This window comes from Misgurnus anguillicaudatus, chromosome 20 (genome assembly GCF_027580225.2).
Source record: "Misgurnus anguillicaudatus chromosome 20, ASM2758022v2, whole genome shotgun sequence".
NCBI classification, from domain to species: domain Eukaryota; kingdom Metazoa; phylum Chordata; class Actinopteri; order Cypriniformes; family Cobitidae; genus Misgurnus; species Misgurnus anguillicaudatus.
The window spans coordinates 30,951,816-30,971,252 of NC_073356.2; the positions used below are offsets into that span (position 1 = coordinate 30,951,816).

The following is a 19,437-nucleotide window of genomic DNA, read 5'->3' on the forward strand; positions in this document are numbered from 1 at the left end:
TTCAGAATAAACTTGCCTGTGATCAGTTGTGACGGAGCTCTGTCATCTGATGACTCATCACGTTTTCTTTTAATACCTGACAGAGAACTCAATAATCAATCATTGTCTTATATTATAAGCTGTACAGATGAAACACATATTTATGTGATTTAATACCATAACTCGTGACTGTGGTGTTGGTGGAAAAGCCTGGAAAAGCAAAACAGTACAGACTGATTTTAATAATTGTATGTTTATAAAAGGATTTAATCTTTTTCACATACAGTATGCCCCACACAATGTATGCACACTTTTATGTATATAGTCAGAAGAGAACTGAACTCCCTATGAACTGATTTTTGGTTTTAAGCATTTAGTAGTACTGCAATAGTTTTATGAAAAGCTACAACATGTGTAAATCACAATGTAAATGAAACTGACTATTGCAAATAACACAAAAATCATATCATCTGTACTCTAGTAAATATTCTTTGTTTTATACTTGAAACATCCCTTAAAGGGACATCACACTTTTTTGAAAATATACTCATTTTCCAGCTCCCCTAGAGTTAAACATTTGAATGAATGAATGAATGAATGAAGCTTTATTTGTCACATGGTCACAAGAACCAGTGAAATGAAACCATCAACCTGTCCATACATACAATACATAAAAACAATGGGGTAGACAGAACAGGTCGACAGAGCATTTAGAAGAAATACAGCATTACATGAGGAAGGGTAGGTTAAAAAAAAAAAAAAAAAAAAAAAAACCAGACTATGCTCCAAAAGGAGTACAGTTTGGGAACAAGGAAAAAAATTTTGATTCTTAGCGGTTTGGAATTCATTCAGCCGATCTCCGGGTCTTGCGCTAACGCTTTTAGAATAGCTTAGCACAATCCATTGAATCTGATTTGACCATTAGCATCGCGCTCAAAAATAACCAAAGAGTTTCAATATTTTTTCTATTTAAAACTTGACTCTATACCAAGACTGCAGGAGGAGCATGATTTTACGCAGTGCCCAAAAATAGTCCCTTGCTATTAAACATCCCTATTAAAAGTTACTAAGGGGACTATTTTTGGCTGCTTCGTAATGTCGTTGCGCCTTCTGCAGCCATGTTACAGCAGCAAAGTCCTTGATTATTACGCCAGAAAATCACAACTTTTAATTTTCTGTCGGTCTTAGTACACAATGAAACTACAGAAGAGTCAATTGTTAAATAGAAAAATTATCAAAACTCTTTGGTTATTTTTTAGCGTGATGCTAATGGTCTAATCAGATTCAATGCATGATGCTTACACTCTAAAAAATTTGCTGTAATTTTGCAGCTGGTTGCCAGTAACTTACTGTAGAAGATAAAGTCAAAAAATGTTTCATGTTCATTTAACTTTGAACAAAATGTTGCCAGTAAATAACATAAATGTAAAATCTACAGTAAGTTACTTGCAGCTAGTTACCAGTAATACCCATTAATACTGTAATTTCTACAGACATTTTTTACAGTGTAGCTATGCTAAAAGTAGCGCCATACCCGGAGATCAGTGTCCCTTTAAGGAAAATATAACATAACATATATTCTACATACATATTTAATCATTCTCATGTCCTGTGGTTTTGTTTATTCTTCTTTGATGCTTCGTGTAACATTGTAAAATGAGCTGTATAAATAAGCATATTTTGACTTTTAGTCTTAAACAATCTGAGCTCAAAAAGATTCTGGGCCTATTTTTCAATTTTTTTGATTATTATAAAATTTAACAATCAGATGGCATACCTGATAAACTGGGCCATGACTGTGGGATTGGAGACATTTGGTTTTCAAGAGATTGAAAAGATGTAGAGGGTCTAAAGAAATCAATATAATTACAGTTTTTACAACAATTAAATTTTGAATAGTATGAAATCTCAATGCTAAATAAAAATATGTAATTCACAAAAACAGTATACTTTATCAATTCAATTCAATTCAATTTCATTTATATAGCGCTTTCACAATTGTTAATCGTTTCAAAACAGCTTTACATTATAAGATGTAGGAAAAGCATAGAAAAGCGAGCGTAGTAATAATGTAACGTATACAGTAAAGTAGTAAGCTAAGCCAGAGGTGGCAGACTCTCCAGGGGATGAAAAAACCCCTAGGAGAAAAACCCTCCTGCACTGTAAGCCAGGCCCGGTACTAGGCTTGCTGGACTGGGGGGGCAGTCAGGATTTTTGGGTGGGCAGCCATTTCTCGACTAAAATGATTCATACACTAAAATTATGGATGTTTCAATCCAATATTATTTTGCATATGTCTTATAATAAAAGGCCATTTATATGTCATTTCAACACAGTCTCACCCCATGGCGTCAATATTTGACGACACTTGACCATGCGTCAATATGTTTTGACGAACTGGGGACTTCAATACTATTGGGTACGCGAAATTAAACAGTTGTCCCCTGGCGTTGGGGTTAGAGTTAGGTTTGGGTAGGGATGTCATTATGTAAATCTAACCCTAAACCGACGCGAAAATGGTAAGAAAATAGGAAAGAGAATGAAACGGACTTAATAGTATTGAAGTCCCCAGTTCGTCAAAAAATGGTATACACTCCGCGTCAACATATTGACGCATGGTCAAGTGTCGTCAAATATTGACGCCATGGGGTGAGACTGGGTTGGTCATTTTGCACGTTCAAATTTTAAAAGTAGATGCAATTAGATTAATGATTTATAATGTTATAATGATTACAATTAATGTAGTTTTACACATTAAGTCACAGTTAATGAAATCAGGCAAGCAGGTGATATGAATACAAAGCTGTACATATAGCTATATTTTATTAATGTTTACACTGCATTTAATCTATTATTTCACTTATAGATAAATTAAAGCCATTCTAATACCTACCCAACATATGCCTTTATTCTAAATAAACACTTGTTAGGAACTTTATTTCCACTTCTCAAACATTTTCTTCATTTAAAATAATGTATTTTCAATGTGATGTGATAAGCTGTGTTGTCATTAATTCCTGACCCTATCATTCTTCTGCAGCAACCTCAAATATCACAACAAAGCACAACGCTTTAAATAATATATTTTGAATCATGTAAGCAATTTGACATGCATGACAAATTCGTCAAAGGTTATCCTGTTTGCCTATAACAGCACCAGACAAAAGCACAAGCCTTAAAATTTGGGACGAGACTAAAGATAAATCACACTGCTTTGTTCATAACACAGCAAATCAGATATTATAATACAACGCAACATTATAAAATAACGTTTTACCTTACGATGACCTTACGGAGTGAAAGCTCCTCTTGAACTTAAAAGTCTGTAAATTTTTGCGTGTGAAGTTTTTCTCAAACGCGAGCTGAATGAGCTGATGAATGATGATGACAAAACCGCTAAAATTTGATTTTAAAACTGCACGCGATGCTCAGCTGTTACAATACTGTATATTTACTGCATAACCATCTTATATCATTTATATCTACTATATAGTATGCCACAACCAAACTGCATATTCTAATTTTAATAAACAGAACTACGTCTAAAAGAAACACATTAAATGATGCTGGAGACTTGCCATTGGCTGTTGTATTTGAATGAATAAATAATGAGGTGAGTCTAAGCAGTGCTTTAAGTGGCCCAAAAGAGGTGCCGGTACTCAATTTTTTTTTTTTTTTTGCTGACTCGACTCCTATATTGAAGGGGTTTTATTCAGCAGTCAACAGACGACCTTGTAAAAATAATAAATCCTTTTATAAGTTTGTGGATTTGCTTGAGCTAGAAATAGCTACTGAACATAAATAAAATGTGCAAAAGGATTTTGAAAAAAAAATCATTAGAAAGAGCTACTGTAGAAAGAGCTTTTAAATAAAATGTGCAAAAGGTAGATATGCAAGTAAAATTTTCAGCATGGTTAAATGCTAAAACTAGTTGTTCAGATAGGAAGAGCCTGAAAAAAAAAACTTTAAAATGACACCAAGACCATGTCATGGGTTCAAGAATAACAAAATACTGGCCATTTGAAACTCGAAAGTCATTTATTTTGTCCCATTGTTTTCCATTTTGCGGATGGTAAAACTACTGTGTACGTCGTTCAAATTCATTGAAATTTCGTTCACTTGTAGTTTAGCAATTAAACTAAATGTATATTACAATTTCAAGAATGCTTTTTTGCACATCGCCTGAGGAAATCCGATGTTGCCTCGAGGGGAACCAAACTGACAGCCGTGACAGCGGAGATCATCACGTACCTACAAGGCTTGCATCTGACCTGCAGCTATCATGCTGGCTTGGTGGGATGTCAGCGAGCGATCCTCTGATTCTGACCTTGTTCTTTTACTACTCAGAGTCTAAAACAAGGAAGGCATATTAAGTGTTCATTGTATTTTCATTTTAACCGAGCAGCTATGGTTGAGCGTTTCACACACAAACACACACCTCTCCAGAGCACGTTGACACTATGACTGGCCGACGCATGCGCTTTTAACTTGTAAACGCAAGGGTGTATGGGTAATGTAGTCTCTGCTCTCGGTGGGACGAATTAGGAAGCGTACATCATCAAGGGTGCTCTGAAAAGCCGCAGCGCAGCCAAAGGATTAAATTAAACCTCTGATTTTTAAACAGATGTGCAAATGAGCGTTCCGGTACGCTAAAAGCACGTTCTGGGTGCACGGAGAGGTGGTGGTACGCTCAAGAGCTATTTTTGGAAGTGGCGGTACTGAGTACCGGGGCGTTCCGGCCCACTTAAAGCACTGAGTCTAAGGATAAGGGGCTATTTTGGGCATGTTTTACTATAAAAAAGTTTTAATTTAATATGTGTTGGGTTATTACGTTTATGTTATACTAAATTGCATTGTTTCTGATATATATTTTAAAGATGCGGTTTTTTTTGTTACCGTCATAGAGAACAGTAGTAGTTTTCCTGTGACTTATATACTGCTGATAAAACATGCAATGCTTGAATAAGCTAAACAGACTATAGTGGGCGGGTGCTGTAAACGCTAGCGCTAGCCTAAAGAAGCTATTTTTTGTTTAATGAGACTCCGTTATTTTAAGGATGGCTGGACATTTTTGGGGGGGCAGAAGGAAAATCTGGGGGGGCAATGCCCCCCCGGCCCCCCCGTAGACCCGGCCCTGCTGTAAGCCCATACAGGTTTATTGAACTTAAAAAAAATTATGGAAACTCGTTGCCCTAAAAAAGTTGATTTTGCCTCGTTGAAATAACAATTAATTTTAAGTTTAATATACTTAATGTTTTCATTTCTTCCAATATACATTATTGCTGAGGGTGCAAAGTTACGAGCTTAATTTAACAACACTTCACAAAACGGAGCTATTGTTTGCTGTTATGGTATTTGCAGTTATCGGGTTCGTTATAACCATACTGATGCAGCGGCGGCGAAGCACGTCTAACACCCGGCATTAAAGCTCTAAACACTTAAATGAGTCTGCAATCTGAATTACCAAAACAATCAGAAATACATACATATTAATTTTCATGTATATTTTATATTAAAGTCTGTAAAAAAACGTACATGTGAAGTGAAAAAGGATTAAATGAGCAGTAGCCGTAATGCTGCGGTGGCGGATTAAAAACATTTGAATATAATTTTTCCCCATTCTAATTATTATTGCAGATCGAATATTTGACCATTCGTGCACATCCCTAATTTTAAAAGCAATCATGTTAAATGTCTGTTATTCTGGATGTTAATCTGAACGAATGTTTAGTCGGAGCTTGTGAAAACTGTACACAAATGCCCAGAGAAAATCCGTGGGTTTGGACACAAACATTACGGACGTGGGCGGGAGTGAAACTCACAGGTTGCGGAGATCCTGGTCAGAAATTCGGCGGACGCGGGTTTGAGAGAAATCTAGTCCACACCGCAGATATGTTACTTCAGACAAGCACGTGCAGGTCGCGGTTTCTGTTTGCGTCATCACATTATTTCGGCCGTATTTTTCGATAAAAGTCTTTCGGCCGAAAACCGAAAATCCACTTTTGGGCCATTTTCGGCCGAAAATTTCGGTGGCCGAATATTCGGTGCATCCCTAATATATATATATATATAAATACTATCGGGGTATGTGAACAGGTAAGCGAATTAAACTGGTTCCGCCGGTGGTCACTGGTCAGGCATCGGCTGGGCATCTCTCATATAATTTAGTATGAACCATTTATTATTTTATTTGAAACATTTTCAGTTTTATGCATAAATAAAATGAATAAAAGAATAAAATGTTGATTATAAATCAAAATGACTATTAGACTACTTACTGTTCAGATTGACCTCTAAGTGCTTCCTCTCTCTCTTTAGCCTTCTCATAGGTGCCTATAACAAGATATGCATTTATATAGAAGTACTTCTTTTTCAAAATTTGAGTAGATATAGAAGTCATGAATGTTTTAATTTCCCCCATTTAAATCTTGAAACCATGTTTACCAAGGTTTCCTTGAGATAAGTTTCTATTGTTATGATTAAATGCTTTCTCTTGTCAATGTGTGATGGACATCTGTCTTAAGAATTACCTTTGCAATGAAAAGATATCTATATTTATTGACTTGCCACTGAAACAATATACTGTGCATGATAAACAAGGTGTAATTTTTAATCTTTACCGTGTACTTCATGAAAGTCAATATTTAGCATCTCCCATGGGTTTTCTCCTCTGGCAGGTTCAAGTCTGTTCTTTACGGCTTCTGTGCACATCTTAGGTGACTTGAATGGAGGCCAGTAACATTGTGTCTTTTGTTCATTAAGCCAGTTTGTTGGTATTACAGTCAGCTCATCTGATTCTTTCAGGGTAATGACGGCATAAATACTGTGTGTGACACAGACAGAATATTTTATTTGGAAAGATTTCTAGATTTGCATCCGTACACATTTCATTATTACGAAAGCATATAATTATACATATAAAATGTGCTAAACAAGGCCATTGAAGAACATGCATAGAAGCTTTCTGCTGACTAAGAAATGTTTTTTTAAGAACTTTTGACAAAAAAAAATCAAGTATGTTTTTTTCAATGGCATTGCTTTAACATTTTGTAGCACATTTTTTCTTTATTTATTTTTTGTCAAATCAGTGTCAATGCTTACCCATCTGCCTGGGCTTTTTCAAGCTCCTTTTGTTGCTTTTTAGCCTCATCATAAGTGTCTGCAGAAAGATTTTATAATATTTTGTTACAGAAAACATGAAAGCTCTCTCTATATAACGTTTAAGCAGACATTGTTACCATATTCTGCATGAAAGCGAATATTTAACATCTCCCACGGTCGTCCGGCTGTTGAAGGCTCAATTCTGTTTCTAACAGCTTGCAGTAACTTCTCTGATGATTTGAATGGAGGCCAGTGACATTGTGTCTTGTCTGTGTTCAACCAATTTGATGCTGTTACCATCATTTCATCTGTATCAAGGAAGGTTACGACGGCATACATGGTTGACCTAGTGGAAAATGTAGAGAGCTTTATGATCTAATGACAAAGTCTAATGATCTAATGACAGTGTGCACACTAAAAGGACAATAATAACATAGAAGTGAAACCTTTCAAACTGCTCTATACAGTAGAGTATAAATGATTACAATAATTACATTTTGCATGTAGGTGGTGACAAAGGATGGTAACAAAGAACTTGACACTCTTCATCACTTTTTTCTCTTATCGGGCGGTTTTCTTCTGCTTTATCCCAATCCTCAACCTCAAACTCACTGTCCTGGTCCAGTCCATTTTCTCTAGGTAATATCAAAATGTCATATTCTTCATCAGGACTGTTTTGTACAGTAGCACGTACTTCATTCAGGTTCTCAGGTAGAATGCAAGCAATCACACTTTGTTTAAAAACATACAATGCATGCTTTTCTACATCCTTTAAGAGCCTTGAGGCGTAGCATTTTAGTGCTAAAGTTATGAGTACTGGAGTCAAAGGACAGCCTTGACGTGGCACATTGGCATGTGCTCCTTTAACAAGGCTTTTAGCCACAAAGAAGTATTGAGACAAGTTTGGGTTTGATTTTGTATTCTTCTGCAACTCTTTCTCCAGACAAGACAGTATTGTTTGTGCTGTGAGTGTTTTGGGAGTGATCAGGACTGTATTTGACTCTTTTGGTATCCGTCCCCTTGAATGAGACTCGAGGAAGTCCTCTAGACGTCTTGCTAGAATCGTTGCAATGATGAGATAGTCAACATTGAAAAAGTGTTGACTGTTGTCATGTGGACTTCTCACAGATTTATAAACGTGAGTCTCAGAGAGGTTAAATGTACCATTTAAGATACGGTTATAGAGCACCTTTATGTGTGGAATTACATTTTGAATTTTCTCTTTATAGGAAGAAACTGGAATGCCATCTGGTCTTGGTGTATCTGACACTTGAAGAGAATTTACAGCGGAGACGATGTCGACCTCACTGAGGCTTTCTTCATGACTAAGCAGTTGAGAGAGTGATGTTATCTGGAGATCCTTCTGTAAAGTGTCTATGAAAACATTGTTGATCTCCAAGAACAAAGGCTGATGATCAGGTCGCTCTGTGTTTCTGATGTCACAACTTCTGACACGCCACATACATTCTTCTGGAATAAAGAAGTAATCCAGTCTTGATTTAATAAAGAAGTTATCCGGTCTTGATGAACCGTCACCTCTACAGAATGTATAATTCTGCTCCACAGGGTTTTTTCTTCTCCAGATGTCCACCAGCTGAAGAGACTTCATAAAGTTTTCCACAAAGGGAAGCAGTTTTTTATGAGTTTGGTTTTTTAACACCTTGTTGGTTTTGCATTTCTTGTCAATAAAGGGATTGAAAACAGTGTTGAAATCTCCACCGATCACCAGCAACCCTGTGGTCATTGACTGCAGGTAGCTTGAAAGTTTATCAAGGGTTTTAGTGTCAGTTTGGTGGTTATAAATGTTAACCAGTGTGTACAGCTGATCTTGCAGCCTACATTTCAACACAACATAACCTCCACAACTATCCTTTTCAACACTGATGTATTCAAAGTCTAGAGTTTTCCTAACAAGTATTGCTGTTCCTCTTTCAGATGAGTTATGCTTTGTAAAAAAACAATTCCACTCATTTTTAAAGCATTCAACAATTTGATCATCTCCTTCCCCAATGTGCGTCTCTTGTAAGAAAACAACATCAGCATCCTGCAGTTCTGTCAATTTCTGATATCTTCGTTCTTTTAATCCATTAACATTCCAAGTGATGAAATGTATGCTTCCTTTACCCATTGTCTCTTCTGCTCTCATAGACTGTAGATCCATATCTACATTAGTTCTGTCAAAACAAAGATGGAGGGAGGATAGGAACTGAACTTAGATTTTATAGATTTTATATCTGATATAATAAGTGATAGAACATTTCCATCTAAAACAAGCTGGAGCTTTTTAAATGATCTTATTGTTGTATTTAACACCTGCACCAAATGTACTATAAAAAAACTAGCATTCAATAGAACCTAGTTTTCCCTTTTTTGTCAGTCATTAGACAAGGGGGTAAGTCTGTTGGTTTGGGGGAAGCTTGTCTTCCCTGTCCACTGTGCACCTCTTTAGGTGTGCAAGGCCAACTTTACCCCCATAGCTGGATGACCACTCTGCCAAGCCACGAACCATACCATCTGGGGCAATGAAGTAGATTGCTCCCTTAGTTCCATTACCACAGACTAATGAAGCAGGTGGCTAATCAAGAAGATCACACTCTTCTTATGCACACTCTCATAAGGCCACTCACAAGAGCACAAGAACATCCTACGTCTATACAACTCCAGGATTGGTTTGACACTAAAGACAGTGTTCCCTTTGAGGAGAGGGCATACCAGTACAAGGTCCTTCTTTTCGGACTGAAACAAAGACCAACCCAGGCATGGTGCCTCAGACCACCCTTCCAGGATGGGCTTCTACAGCCGGTTGGTTGAATTTTCCCTTGATGGCGAGACCACACATGATGGCCAAGTAAAGATGGGCGGTAGGTGGGCATTTCTGTAGGCAATTAAATAGAGTGCCCTGTTCCGTGTTCCGACAGCTCTCACTAAATCCATGGCTGCATCACAGCCAAAATAGCGCATTTCAAAATGATATTACTTAAGGCCGGCGTACACGGTGCGATTTTTGTTGTCATAGGAGCTCGCATGCCATTTTTTTTTCTCGGGAGCAAATCGTTCATGCTCGTATGGTCGCGGCTCGCACCGTGTGAGAGAAATTACGAGCCGAGCAGGTTACAAGCACCTTATGACCTCCCGATAATTTTTAAACATGTCAAAAAAGTTTGGGAGCTGTCGGTATAAATTTGTAGTGTTGGTGCGGGTGAACGAGACGATCTGGCAATTCACTTGAAGTTGACCAATCAGAATGTACAAAACACAGAAGAAGAAAGACAAATGTGGCAATGCTACCTCAACTACAACTCTATAGCTGGCTATTTTTCGCGCACACACACACACACACACACACACTCCGGTGACCGACATCATGACAAATATGACAGGTCCTTTCACTGACAACCTCTTGATCAGCTTATTTGCCTGAAAAGCCTGTCATACGTGTTTTTGTGATGTTCGGTCACAGCTTTGGATGTGTGCGCAAACAGGAGAGAGTGTAGATTAGGCTATAAGGGCTACCACAATGCATAAAACGAGGGCTACTTTTTGATATTAAAACTTTTTTGTTTTACTTTGTAATACTGTTGATTTTTCTTTACTTGTTAATATGTTTTATCATTATTTACAATCTAAACATTATGGGGTGGTTTCCCGGACAGGGATTAGTTTAAACCAGGACTAGTCCTAAATTTAAGTGAAATTTAACAAATTTTAACAAATATACCTAAAACATTACTTGTGCGCATTTTGAGGCAAAACAAAGGGCACTGATATATTTTAAGATATGTCAGTGCAAGTTGTTTTCAGTTTTGACAGCTCTTACATTTATTTTAGTCTAGGACCAGTCTAATTTATGTATAGGAAACTGTACCAAAATAAGCCAACTAAAATATGTAATAAATAAATATAAAAATTATTAGACCACTGGTTTAAACAGTACAGGATGGACAAAGAATGTCGCAATTTTTGTGTAATCCAAGCTGTGCCAAAGTCGCTGTAGTACAGTTTATAAATGAATGGATATTAAAAGGGCTGTCGCGACAGAGAATAAAAAGCAACAGAATGTCCATGTTTAATAGGCTATAAGATATGCATTTATTGTTTTACACTTTATACACGTATAATAAATGCAAAATAAATTGTCAACGAACAGGAGACTACATTAAACATGATGATCATACGCGGAGACGACGTTTTCCACTATTATGCCATGTCTAACATTACTCCTTTTTTCCCCTCTGGAGGGCGCTGTTTGTCATAGGTTGAGCTAAACTACTTTTTGATAAAACTTTATTTGTTATACTTTCAAGCACGCAAAGCGCAGCAGCCATTTTTGTTCTGTGCAGCAGTGAGAGCACATGCTCCTCCAATCTGCTTCTATTCGTTGTGTAATGTCCTGGAGAAGCTTTGCTTGTAAGTTTATCGTTCATATTTGCTATTTTATATACTTTGCATTGGGATCTTGTTAATATTTATATATATTGAAAGCGTGTTAACAGTTTCACATGCATTAAGAGTACATCCAAAGGATTACCATGTGATCCCATAACAACTACTGTAACTTGGTAATGTTAATGTAAATTGCAGAACGTGTTTGTGAATTTTGTTTGTTTATATGTAAAGTAAGCATTTTGTATTTATTTTGCAGTTTCACAAAAAGAATGTAACAGAGTTTGAAAAGGATAACTTGATTGCACTTAACAAAGTCAAGTAAAGAGAAAATTTACTTAATCATCTGAGTCATCATTGAACCCTCATCAACTCTTTACAATGTTTGGCTATCTGTATATGCATGCTCAATACACACGCATGCAGAGGACAGAATAGTGAAAAAGCACCATCACAACGGGCAGAACACAGCACTCACAAGAAAACAGCTATCCAGTTAGTTCATCCATCGCGACTGGCTCAAGATGGATGTTAAAGAGAAAGCTGAGGAGCAACAGCGGATTGCATCAAACGTCTCACTCAATCAGCTGGAAACCAGGTCATTAATATCTACCTCTTCTAAGAGCTCAAGAGTGTCCACTGCAAGTATGACAGCAACCAGAGCACGAGCTAAAGCGGAAGCAGTAAGAGCACGTACAACATTCGTCCAAAGAGAGGCAGAAGTACTGCTGGAAAAGGCTAAACTGGAATCTGAACTGCTATCTCTACAGCATAAAAAGGAGGTTGCTGCAGCAACAAAAGAAGCTGAGATTCTGGAAGCGGCTGCATTAGAGATTGAGTCAGGAGAAATGAATATGGCGATGGATGTCAACACATTTCCACAGGAGACTGTTGAAAAGCGCACAAAGGACTATGTGGACAACCTTTCTGGATCAAGTTTTCATTGTCTCCCTCTTGTCAAAGCAGAGCTGGATTCCCATGATAACAAACAGTTCATGATACCGCCTGCACTGCCCACGTCTGCCACAAGCCATGTCACACAAGATGCTGACAGGCTGAACCGCATTTCTACTCCTAAACTATACCAAGGAAGTCAGCCCAGAATGCCCAGCACACAGCTATCATTTGCTCAGCACACTCCTGTTAACCTGCCATACACATCGCTCTCTCATAACCAAGCATATGGACAAGTTCCAGTTTCAGAGAAATCAAACAAACCTCAGACTTCCTATCTTAGCAGTACAATGCAACAGCCATTCTCTTCAGACCATGCAGGTATGAGTGAAATAGCCAGATACCTAGTACGTCGTGAGCTCGTGAACTCTGGGCTTAGTAAGTTTGATGATTGCCCGGAAAATTACTTAGCCTGGAAGTTGTCATTTATTAATGCTCTAGAAGGACTGTCACTCACTCCTAGAGAGGAGCTCGATCTTCTGATAAGATGGCTGGGACCACAGTCCTCAGAACAAGTTAAATGAGTGAGAGCTGTTCATGTCGCTGATCCGGCAGCCGGCTGTAGAATGGCATGGTCCCGTCTAGAAGTAAGCTTTGGGAGTGCAGAAATAATTGAGAAAACGCTCTTTGATAAACTAGACTGTTTCCCTAAAATCAGCAGCAAAGAACCGCAAAAGTTAAGAGAACTTGCGGATCTGCTCAAAGAAGTGGAGTCAGCAAAGCTTGGAGGCTACTTACCCGGGCTCTCTTTCTTGGACACAGCGAGGGGCGTGGCACCTATTGTCAACAAACTTCCTCTCAACCTCCAAGAGAAGTGGATGTCCCAAGGGTCCCAATACAAGCTTCAGTTCCAGGTAACATTTCCTCCATTCACGTTTTTCACAGAGTTTGTATGCAGGGAAGCCTACATGCGTAATGACCCAAGTTTCACATTCCACTTATCTTCGAATGTCCCTGCAAAGCCAGAAATCCCAGTGAAAAGAGGTGGATCACTGAAAAGCTTCATCTCTACTCACAAAACTGAGATTGCACAAACAGCCATCTCTACTGATTCACCGAACATTAAGCCAGACATCAACAGACAATGCCCCATTCACAGAAAACCCCATCCCTTCAAAAGGTGCAGAGCCTTCAGAGCTAAGAGCATTGAGGAAAGGAAAATGTTTTTAAAGGAGCATAATATATGTTACAGATGTTGTTCTTCAAATGATCATGTGGCCAAAGACTGTGATGTTGGCATACAGTGTACAGAGTGTGGCAGTAATAAACATGTCGCAGCTCTTCATCCTGGACCACCCCCATGGATGCTAAAGGTACCCAATACAGAGCATGGCGGGGAGAAGGAAAGTGCAAACCCTTCCATTAACTCTAAATGCACAGAGGTCTGTGGGGATGCTAATAGCTCACGATCTTGTTCAAAAATCTGTCTCATCAGAGTTCACCCCAAGGGAGAGCCAGACAAATCAGTGAATATCTATGCTATTCTCGACGATCAAAGTAATCGTTCACTTGCCAGGTCTGAGTTCTTCGACCTCTTTAATCTCAAAAGCACAGAATTTCCCTACACTCTGCGTACATGCGCTGGAGTCACAGAAATGACTGGGAGGCGAGCTATGGACTTCATCGCACATCCCCTAGATGGCAGTCTTTCAGTCCAACTCCCTACGCTCATTGAGTGCAACTACATGCCCGAAGATAGGTCAGAAATACCCACTCCTGAAGCAGCAAAACAACACCTACATCTCAAATCTATTGCTCATCTCATCCCTCCCCTAGATCCAAATGCTCAAATACTTCTCCTTCTCGGACGTGATATTCTCCAAGTCCACAAGGTGAGAGAGCAACGCAATGGGCCACAAAATGCTCCATATGCTCAAAGACTGGACCTAGGCTGGGTTGTGGTTGGCGAAGTGTGTCTAGGCGCTGCTCACAAGCCCTCAACTGTGAGTGTTTACCACACAAACATCCTAAAAGACGGGCGTCCATCCTGCTTTAGCCCATGTCCCAACGAATTCTACATCAAGGAGCAATTAAATGCACAGTCAAGTGTTAAAGTCTCTTCCCTTTCCCAGTTTGCTCCCAGCCCATTAACCACCTCAGTCTTCGAAATAACAAATGATGATGATAAGATTGCCCCTTCAATTGAAGATAGGCAGTTCATTCAGTTAATGGACAGGGAGATGTTCATGGATGACACTAATAGCTGGGTAGCGCCCCTTCCATTTCGTTTTCCTAGACAACGCCTTCCAAACAACAGAGAGCAAGCTCTGAGTCGTTTCAACTCTCTCCGTCGCACACAACACAAGAAACCAGAGATGAGAGAGGACTTTATAGAGTTTATGAAGAGGATTTTTGATAACAATCATGCTGAGCTAGCACCTTCTGTAAACCCAGGGGAGGAGTGCTGGTACTTACCCTCTTTTGCTGTGTATCACCCACGCAAGCCTGGTCAAATTCGCGTAGAGTTTGACTCCAGTGCGCAGTTCCATGGCGTATCATTGAACGATGTGCTGCTAACAGGCCCAGATCTCAACAACAGCCTACTGGGAGTCCTGTTGCGATTCAGGCATGAGCCAATAGCCATCACTGCAGACATCGAACAAATGTTCCACAGTTTCGTTGTCAGAGAGGATCATAGGAATTTCCTCCGCTTTCTGTGGTTCAAGAACAATGATATGTCTGAAAGCATGGAAGAATATCGCATGAAAGTTCATGTCTTTGGCAATAGCCCTTCCCCAGCTGTTGCCATTTATGGTCTTAGACGTGCTGCCTTGCACGGTGAAATGGAGTTTGGTACAGACGTGAGACATTTTATCGAAAGAGACTTTTACGTTGACGATGGACTTAAGTCACTTTCTTCCATCAGCGAAGCAATCAGTTTGCTTAAGGCCACCAAAGATATGCTCGCTATCTCTAACCTAAGACTCCACAAAATAGCATCCAACAGCCTTGCGGTGATGCACGCATTCCCTCCAGCCGACTATGCTAAAGACTTGAAACATCTGAATCTAGACACTGATTCACCCCCTTTGCAGCGCAGTCTTGGCTTAAGTTGGGATCTCCAGAGTGATACGTTCACATTCCATGTCAACCTCAGTGACAAGCCATTCACACGCAGAGGAGTCCTGGCGACTGTGAATAGCTTGTTTGACCCTCTCGGCATGGTTGCGCCAATCACCATTCAAGGAAAACTGCTACTCCGTGATCTTTCAAACATGAAGTCAGACTGGGATGCTCCTCTTGCAGCTGAAAGGGAATCAGAATGGAACCTCTGGAAAGGCTCATTACAAGACTTAGAGCAGCTCAAAATTCCTAGAACTTATACTCCATCGTCCATTTCTCACTCTGTGAAAAAGGAGATTCACGTGTTCTCAGATGCATCTGTTAAGACCATATCTGCTGTCGCATACTTGAAAGTAACAGATCATGATGGAATGTCCCATGTCGGGTTTGTCATGGGAAAGGCTAAGCTAGCCCCCCAAACAGTACTTACAGTTCCCAGACTCGAACTGTGTGCGGCCGTCCTTGCAGTCGAAATAGCAGAAAAAATTATCCAAGAACTAGGCATCAAACCTGACACCCTGCTGTTCTACACTGACAGTAAAGTCGTTCTGGGGTACATCTGCAATGAGACCCGACGATTTTATGTGTACGTCAGCAACAGAGTGCAAAGAATCAGAAAATTTACCCACCCAGAGCAGTGGCGGTACGTTCCTACCTCACAAAACCCTGCCGATGTTGCTACTAGACCTGTACTTGCATGTCGTCTAACTGAAACAAACTGGTTCACTGGTCCACCATTTTTGCAACATTCAGCATCTACTCCTGTGAAAGAGGCGCCCTATAGTCTCATTGATCCAGAAACAGATACGGAGGTGCGAACGCATGCCACAACCTGTTTAAACTCTAATCCTGGTCTCGGTTCAGACCGCTTCAAAAGATTTTCTTCTTGGAAGTCTTTAAGAAGAGCCATAGCTTCAATTGTTCACATTGCTCTGTCGTTCAAAGACAATGGAAAGACATGCCGCGGCTGGCACCATTGTGAGAGTTCATGCACACCCGAGTTACTAACTCAAGCTGAAAATGTCATCATCAGATGCGTACAAAAAGAGGCTTACAAAGCAGAAATTGCTTGTCTGGAGAATGGAAAGGCCATTCCTAAACAAAGTTCCCTCAAGAAGTTGAACCCAGTCCTAGAAGATGGATTTCTAAGAATTGGGGGCAGACTAGAACAGTCCGCACTTCCCAGCGGTGAGAAACACCCTCTCATCATTCCTGGCCATGATTACATAGCAACCCTCCTTACAAATCATTACCATGAGAAAGTAAATCATCAAGGTCGAATATTCACAGAAGGAGCAATCCGTACTGGAGGATTCTGGATAGTCGGAGCAAAAAGACGCATCAATGCCATTCTTCACAAGTGCATCACTTGCCGTAAACAAAGAGGTAAAACAGCTGAACAAAAAATGGCAGACCTCCCACATGACCGCATTAGCATGGAGCCACCCTTTACTAATGTCGGCTTAGACGTGTTCGGCCCTTGGAACGTATCAGCACGCCGCACCCGTGGAGGTCATGCCTTAAGTAAAAGATGGGCGGTAATTTTCACATGTTTATCTGTGCGTGCCATCCATATTGAACTGATAGAGTCAATGGACGCGTCATGCTTCATTAATGCACTTCGCCGGTTCTTCGCCATTCGAGGCCCGGCAAAGATCATCCGATCTGATTGTGGAACTAATTTCACAGGAGCATGCAAAGAGCTGAACATGCTCGTGGTCTCTACCAAAGATTCAAGCGTGACAAATTACCTCAGTGAAGAAGGTTGCAAGTGGATCTTTAACCCACCTCATTCATCCCACATGGGAGGAGCATGGGAGAGGATGATTGGACTTTCAAGACGGATTTTAGACTCCATGCTCTCTCAAATCAGCTCCTCACATCTGACTCACGAAATGCTGTCAACTCTAATGGCTGAAGTGTGTGCTATTGTCAATGCAAGACCTCTCGTATCCATTTCTACCGATCCTGAGTCGCCACTTCTCCTCACCCCAGCAATGATCCTCTCCCAAAAGGTGTGTACTCAATCTGCACCCCCAGGACCATTTGAAGGCCCTGATCTGTATCGAAAACAGTGGAAAAGGGTGCAGTATCTTGCCAGCATATTTTGGGAAAGGTGGAGACGAGAATACCTTGCATCTCTTCAGCCCCGTAAGAAATGGCATGTCAACAAACCTAACATCAAGGAAGGGGACCTGGTCCTTCTGAAAGATAATCAGGTTAAAAGGAATGAATGGCCAATGGCTTTGGTCACCAAAGCTATCGTTGACTCGGATGGCAAGGTCAGGAAACTGGAACTAAAGGTCACTAAGAGTGGTACTGCTAAAACTTTCTTACGACCTATTACAGAGGTTATTTTGCTTATGTCTTAAATTATCTTGTGAATACAGTAATTGAGAGTGGTATTATACTTAATACCAGACGGGGAGTATTATGCCATGTCTAACATTACTCCTTTTTTCCCCTCTGGAGGGCGCTGTTTGTCATAGGTTGAGCTAAACTACTTTTTGATAAAACTTTATTTGTTATACTTTCAAGCACGCAAAGCGCAGCAGCCATTTTTGTTCTGTGCAGCAGTGAGAGCACATGCTCCTCCAATCTGCTTCTATTCGTTGTGTAATGTCCTGGAGAAGCTTTGCTTGTAAGTTTATCGTTCATATTTGCTATTTTATATACTTTGCGTTGGGATCTTGTTAATATTTATATATATTGAAAGCGTGTTAACAGTTTCACATGCATTAAGAGTACATCCAAAGGATTACCATGTGATCCCATAACAACTACTGTAACTTGGTAATGTTAATGTAAATTGCAGAACGTGTTTGTGAATTTTGTTTGTTTATATGTAAAGTAAGCATTTTGTATTTATTTTGCAGTTTCACAAAAAGAATGTAACAGAGTTTGAGAAGGATAACTTGATTGCACTTAACAAAGTCAAGTAAAGAGAAAATTTACTTAATCATCTGAGTCATCATTGAACCCTCATCAACTCTTTACAATGTTTGGCTATCTGTATATGCATGCTCAATACACACGCATGCAGAGGACAGAATATCCACATTATTGGAAGTTCTGCTTTAACAAGTGAGCTTAAAAGTTTTTGTTCAGTATTTTTTACCCACATATATATATTTTTACATATTTTCGACCAAAGGAACACATGATATAGCCCAATGTAAGTTGTTATGGTAGCCTTAACTTGTTCTGAAATGATGAGAATATTTAAATGACTAAAATGTAGGCTTTCTCTGAAACTTTATTTAAATAATGATTAATTTGTTGTCATACTTGTATTGCTATGTATTAATTTACATAGGCATACTGAGAAAATGCCATATATTAATATGCAATGCCTTCTGTATGGCATATATTTTGTACAGTTACAGGAGCACAAATGCTGCGGGCTCACTTTTACTTCAAGACACCGCATTGACCGAGGGTCCGTACATTTGCACTTAACAAGCCTAGACAATGTGCTTTATATTATATTAAATGATTTTTGTTTTACAATAATTTAATCATAAAGGGAAAGACGTGTTACGTTAGCTTACCTTGCGTTTTACCTCATTGCTCCTCATTCTGCATTTACAAATAAATAAATAGGTCCACTGAATGTGTTTTTTAAACGGTCATATTTATAAAAAAGCAACAATATATGTAACATTAATAATAGCAATATAGATATTTACTTGGCACTACAATCATGATATATTAAGATAGTAAAACCGCATATGCGCTAGCACGAAAAATCACTGCCAGAGAAATATAGCACTAGACTTATATAGCAATTTCGGAATGCATAAACAGAAATACAAAATAACAGAAATTCCAGGCTGTTTTCTGCACTTAAGCCAATATCTTTGCCGTATTCTTCTTGTTTTATTTTTTTGTACATTTTGCCACTCACAGGTGCGAAAATGCTTACGTCAAAATTCGTCAAGTCATACAGAAAATCTT

At 39.3% G+C, this 19,437-nt stretch overlaps 2 protein-coding genes across 3 annotated transcripts in view; one reads left to right on the plus strand and one right to left on the minus strand.

Annotated features, from left to right (window-relative positions):
• Positions 1 to 19,437, minus strand: part of LOC129456033 (nuclear GTPase SLIP-GC-like) — a 34,463-nt gene that overhangs the window by 11,603 nt on the left and 3,423 nt on the right. Inside the window, exons 1-8 of one of the 2 annotated variants that reach the window (XM_073858510.1) lie at positions 7,575 to 9,252; positions 7,218 to 7,426; positions 7,081 to 7,138; positions 6,600 to 6,802; positions 6,258 to 6,312; positions 1,757 to 1,827; positions 157 to 189; positions 17 to 76 (exon numbers count right to left, since the gene is read on the minus strand). In XM_073858510.1, coding sequence (XP_073714611.1) covers positions 17 to 76; positions 157 to 189; positions 1,757 to 1,827; positions 6,258 to 6,312; positions 6,600 to 6,802; positions 7,081 to 7,138; positions 7,218 to 7,426; positions 7,575 to 9,241 — 2,356 coding nt within the window. In that variant the 5' untranslated portion in view covers positions 9,242 to 9,252. Of the gene's footprint in view, positions 1 to 16; positions 77 to 156; positions 190 to 1,756; positions 1,828 to 6,257; positions 6,313 to 6,599; positions 6,803 to 7,080; positions 7,139 to 7,217; positions 7,427 to 7,574; positions 9,253 to 19,437 lie in introns of those variants that run through there. The other variant, XM_055220833.2, reaches the window with a different exon arrangement.
• Positions 12,958 to 18,528, plus strand: LOC129438965 (uncharacterized). The gene has a single exon (XM_055197863.2). It carries the CDS (start codon positions 12,984 to 12,986, stop codon positions 17,850 to 17,852), a length of 4,869 nt encoding a protein of 1,622 aa, XP_055053838.2. The 5' UTR covers positions 12,958 to 12,983; the 3' UTR covers positions 17,853 to 18,528.

What these genes read in the sequence shown, in the direction of transcription:
- LOC129438965 (XM_055197863.2), top strand. Translation starts at nt 12,984, where the DNA reads ATGGCATGGTCCCGTCTAGAAGTAAGCTTTGGGAGTGCAGAAATAATT.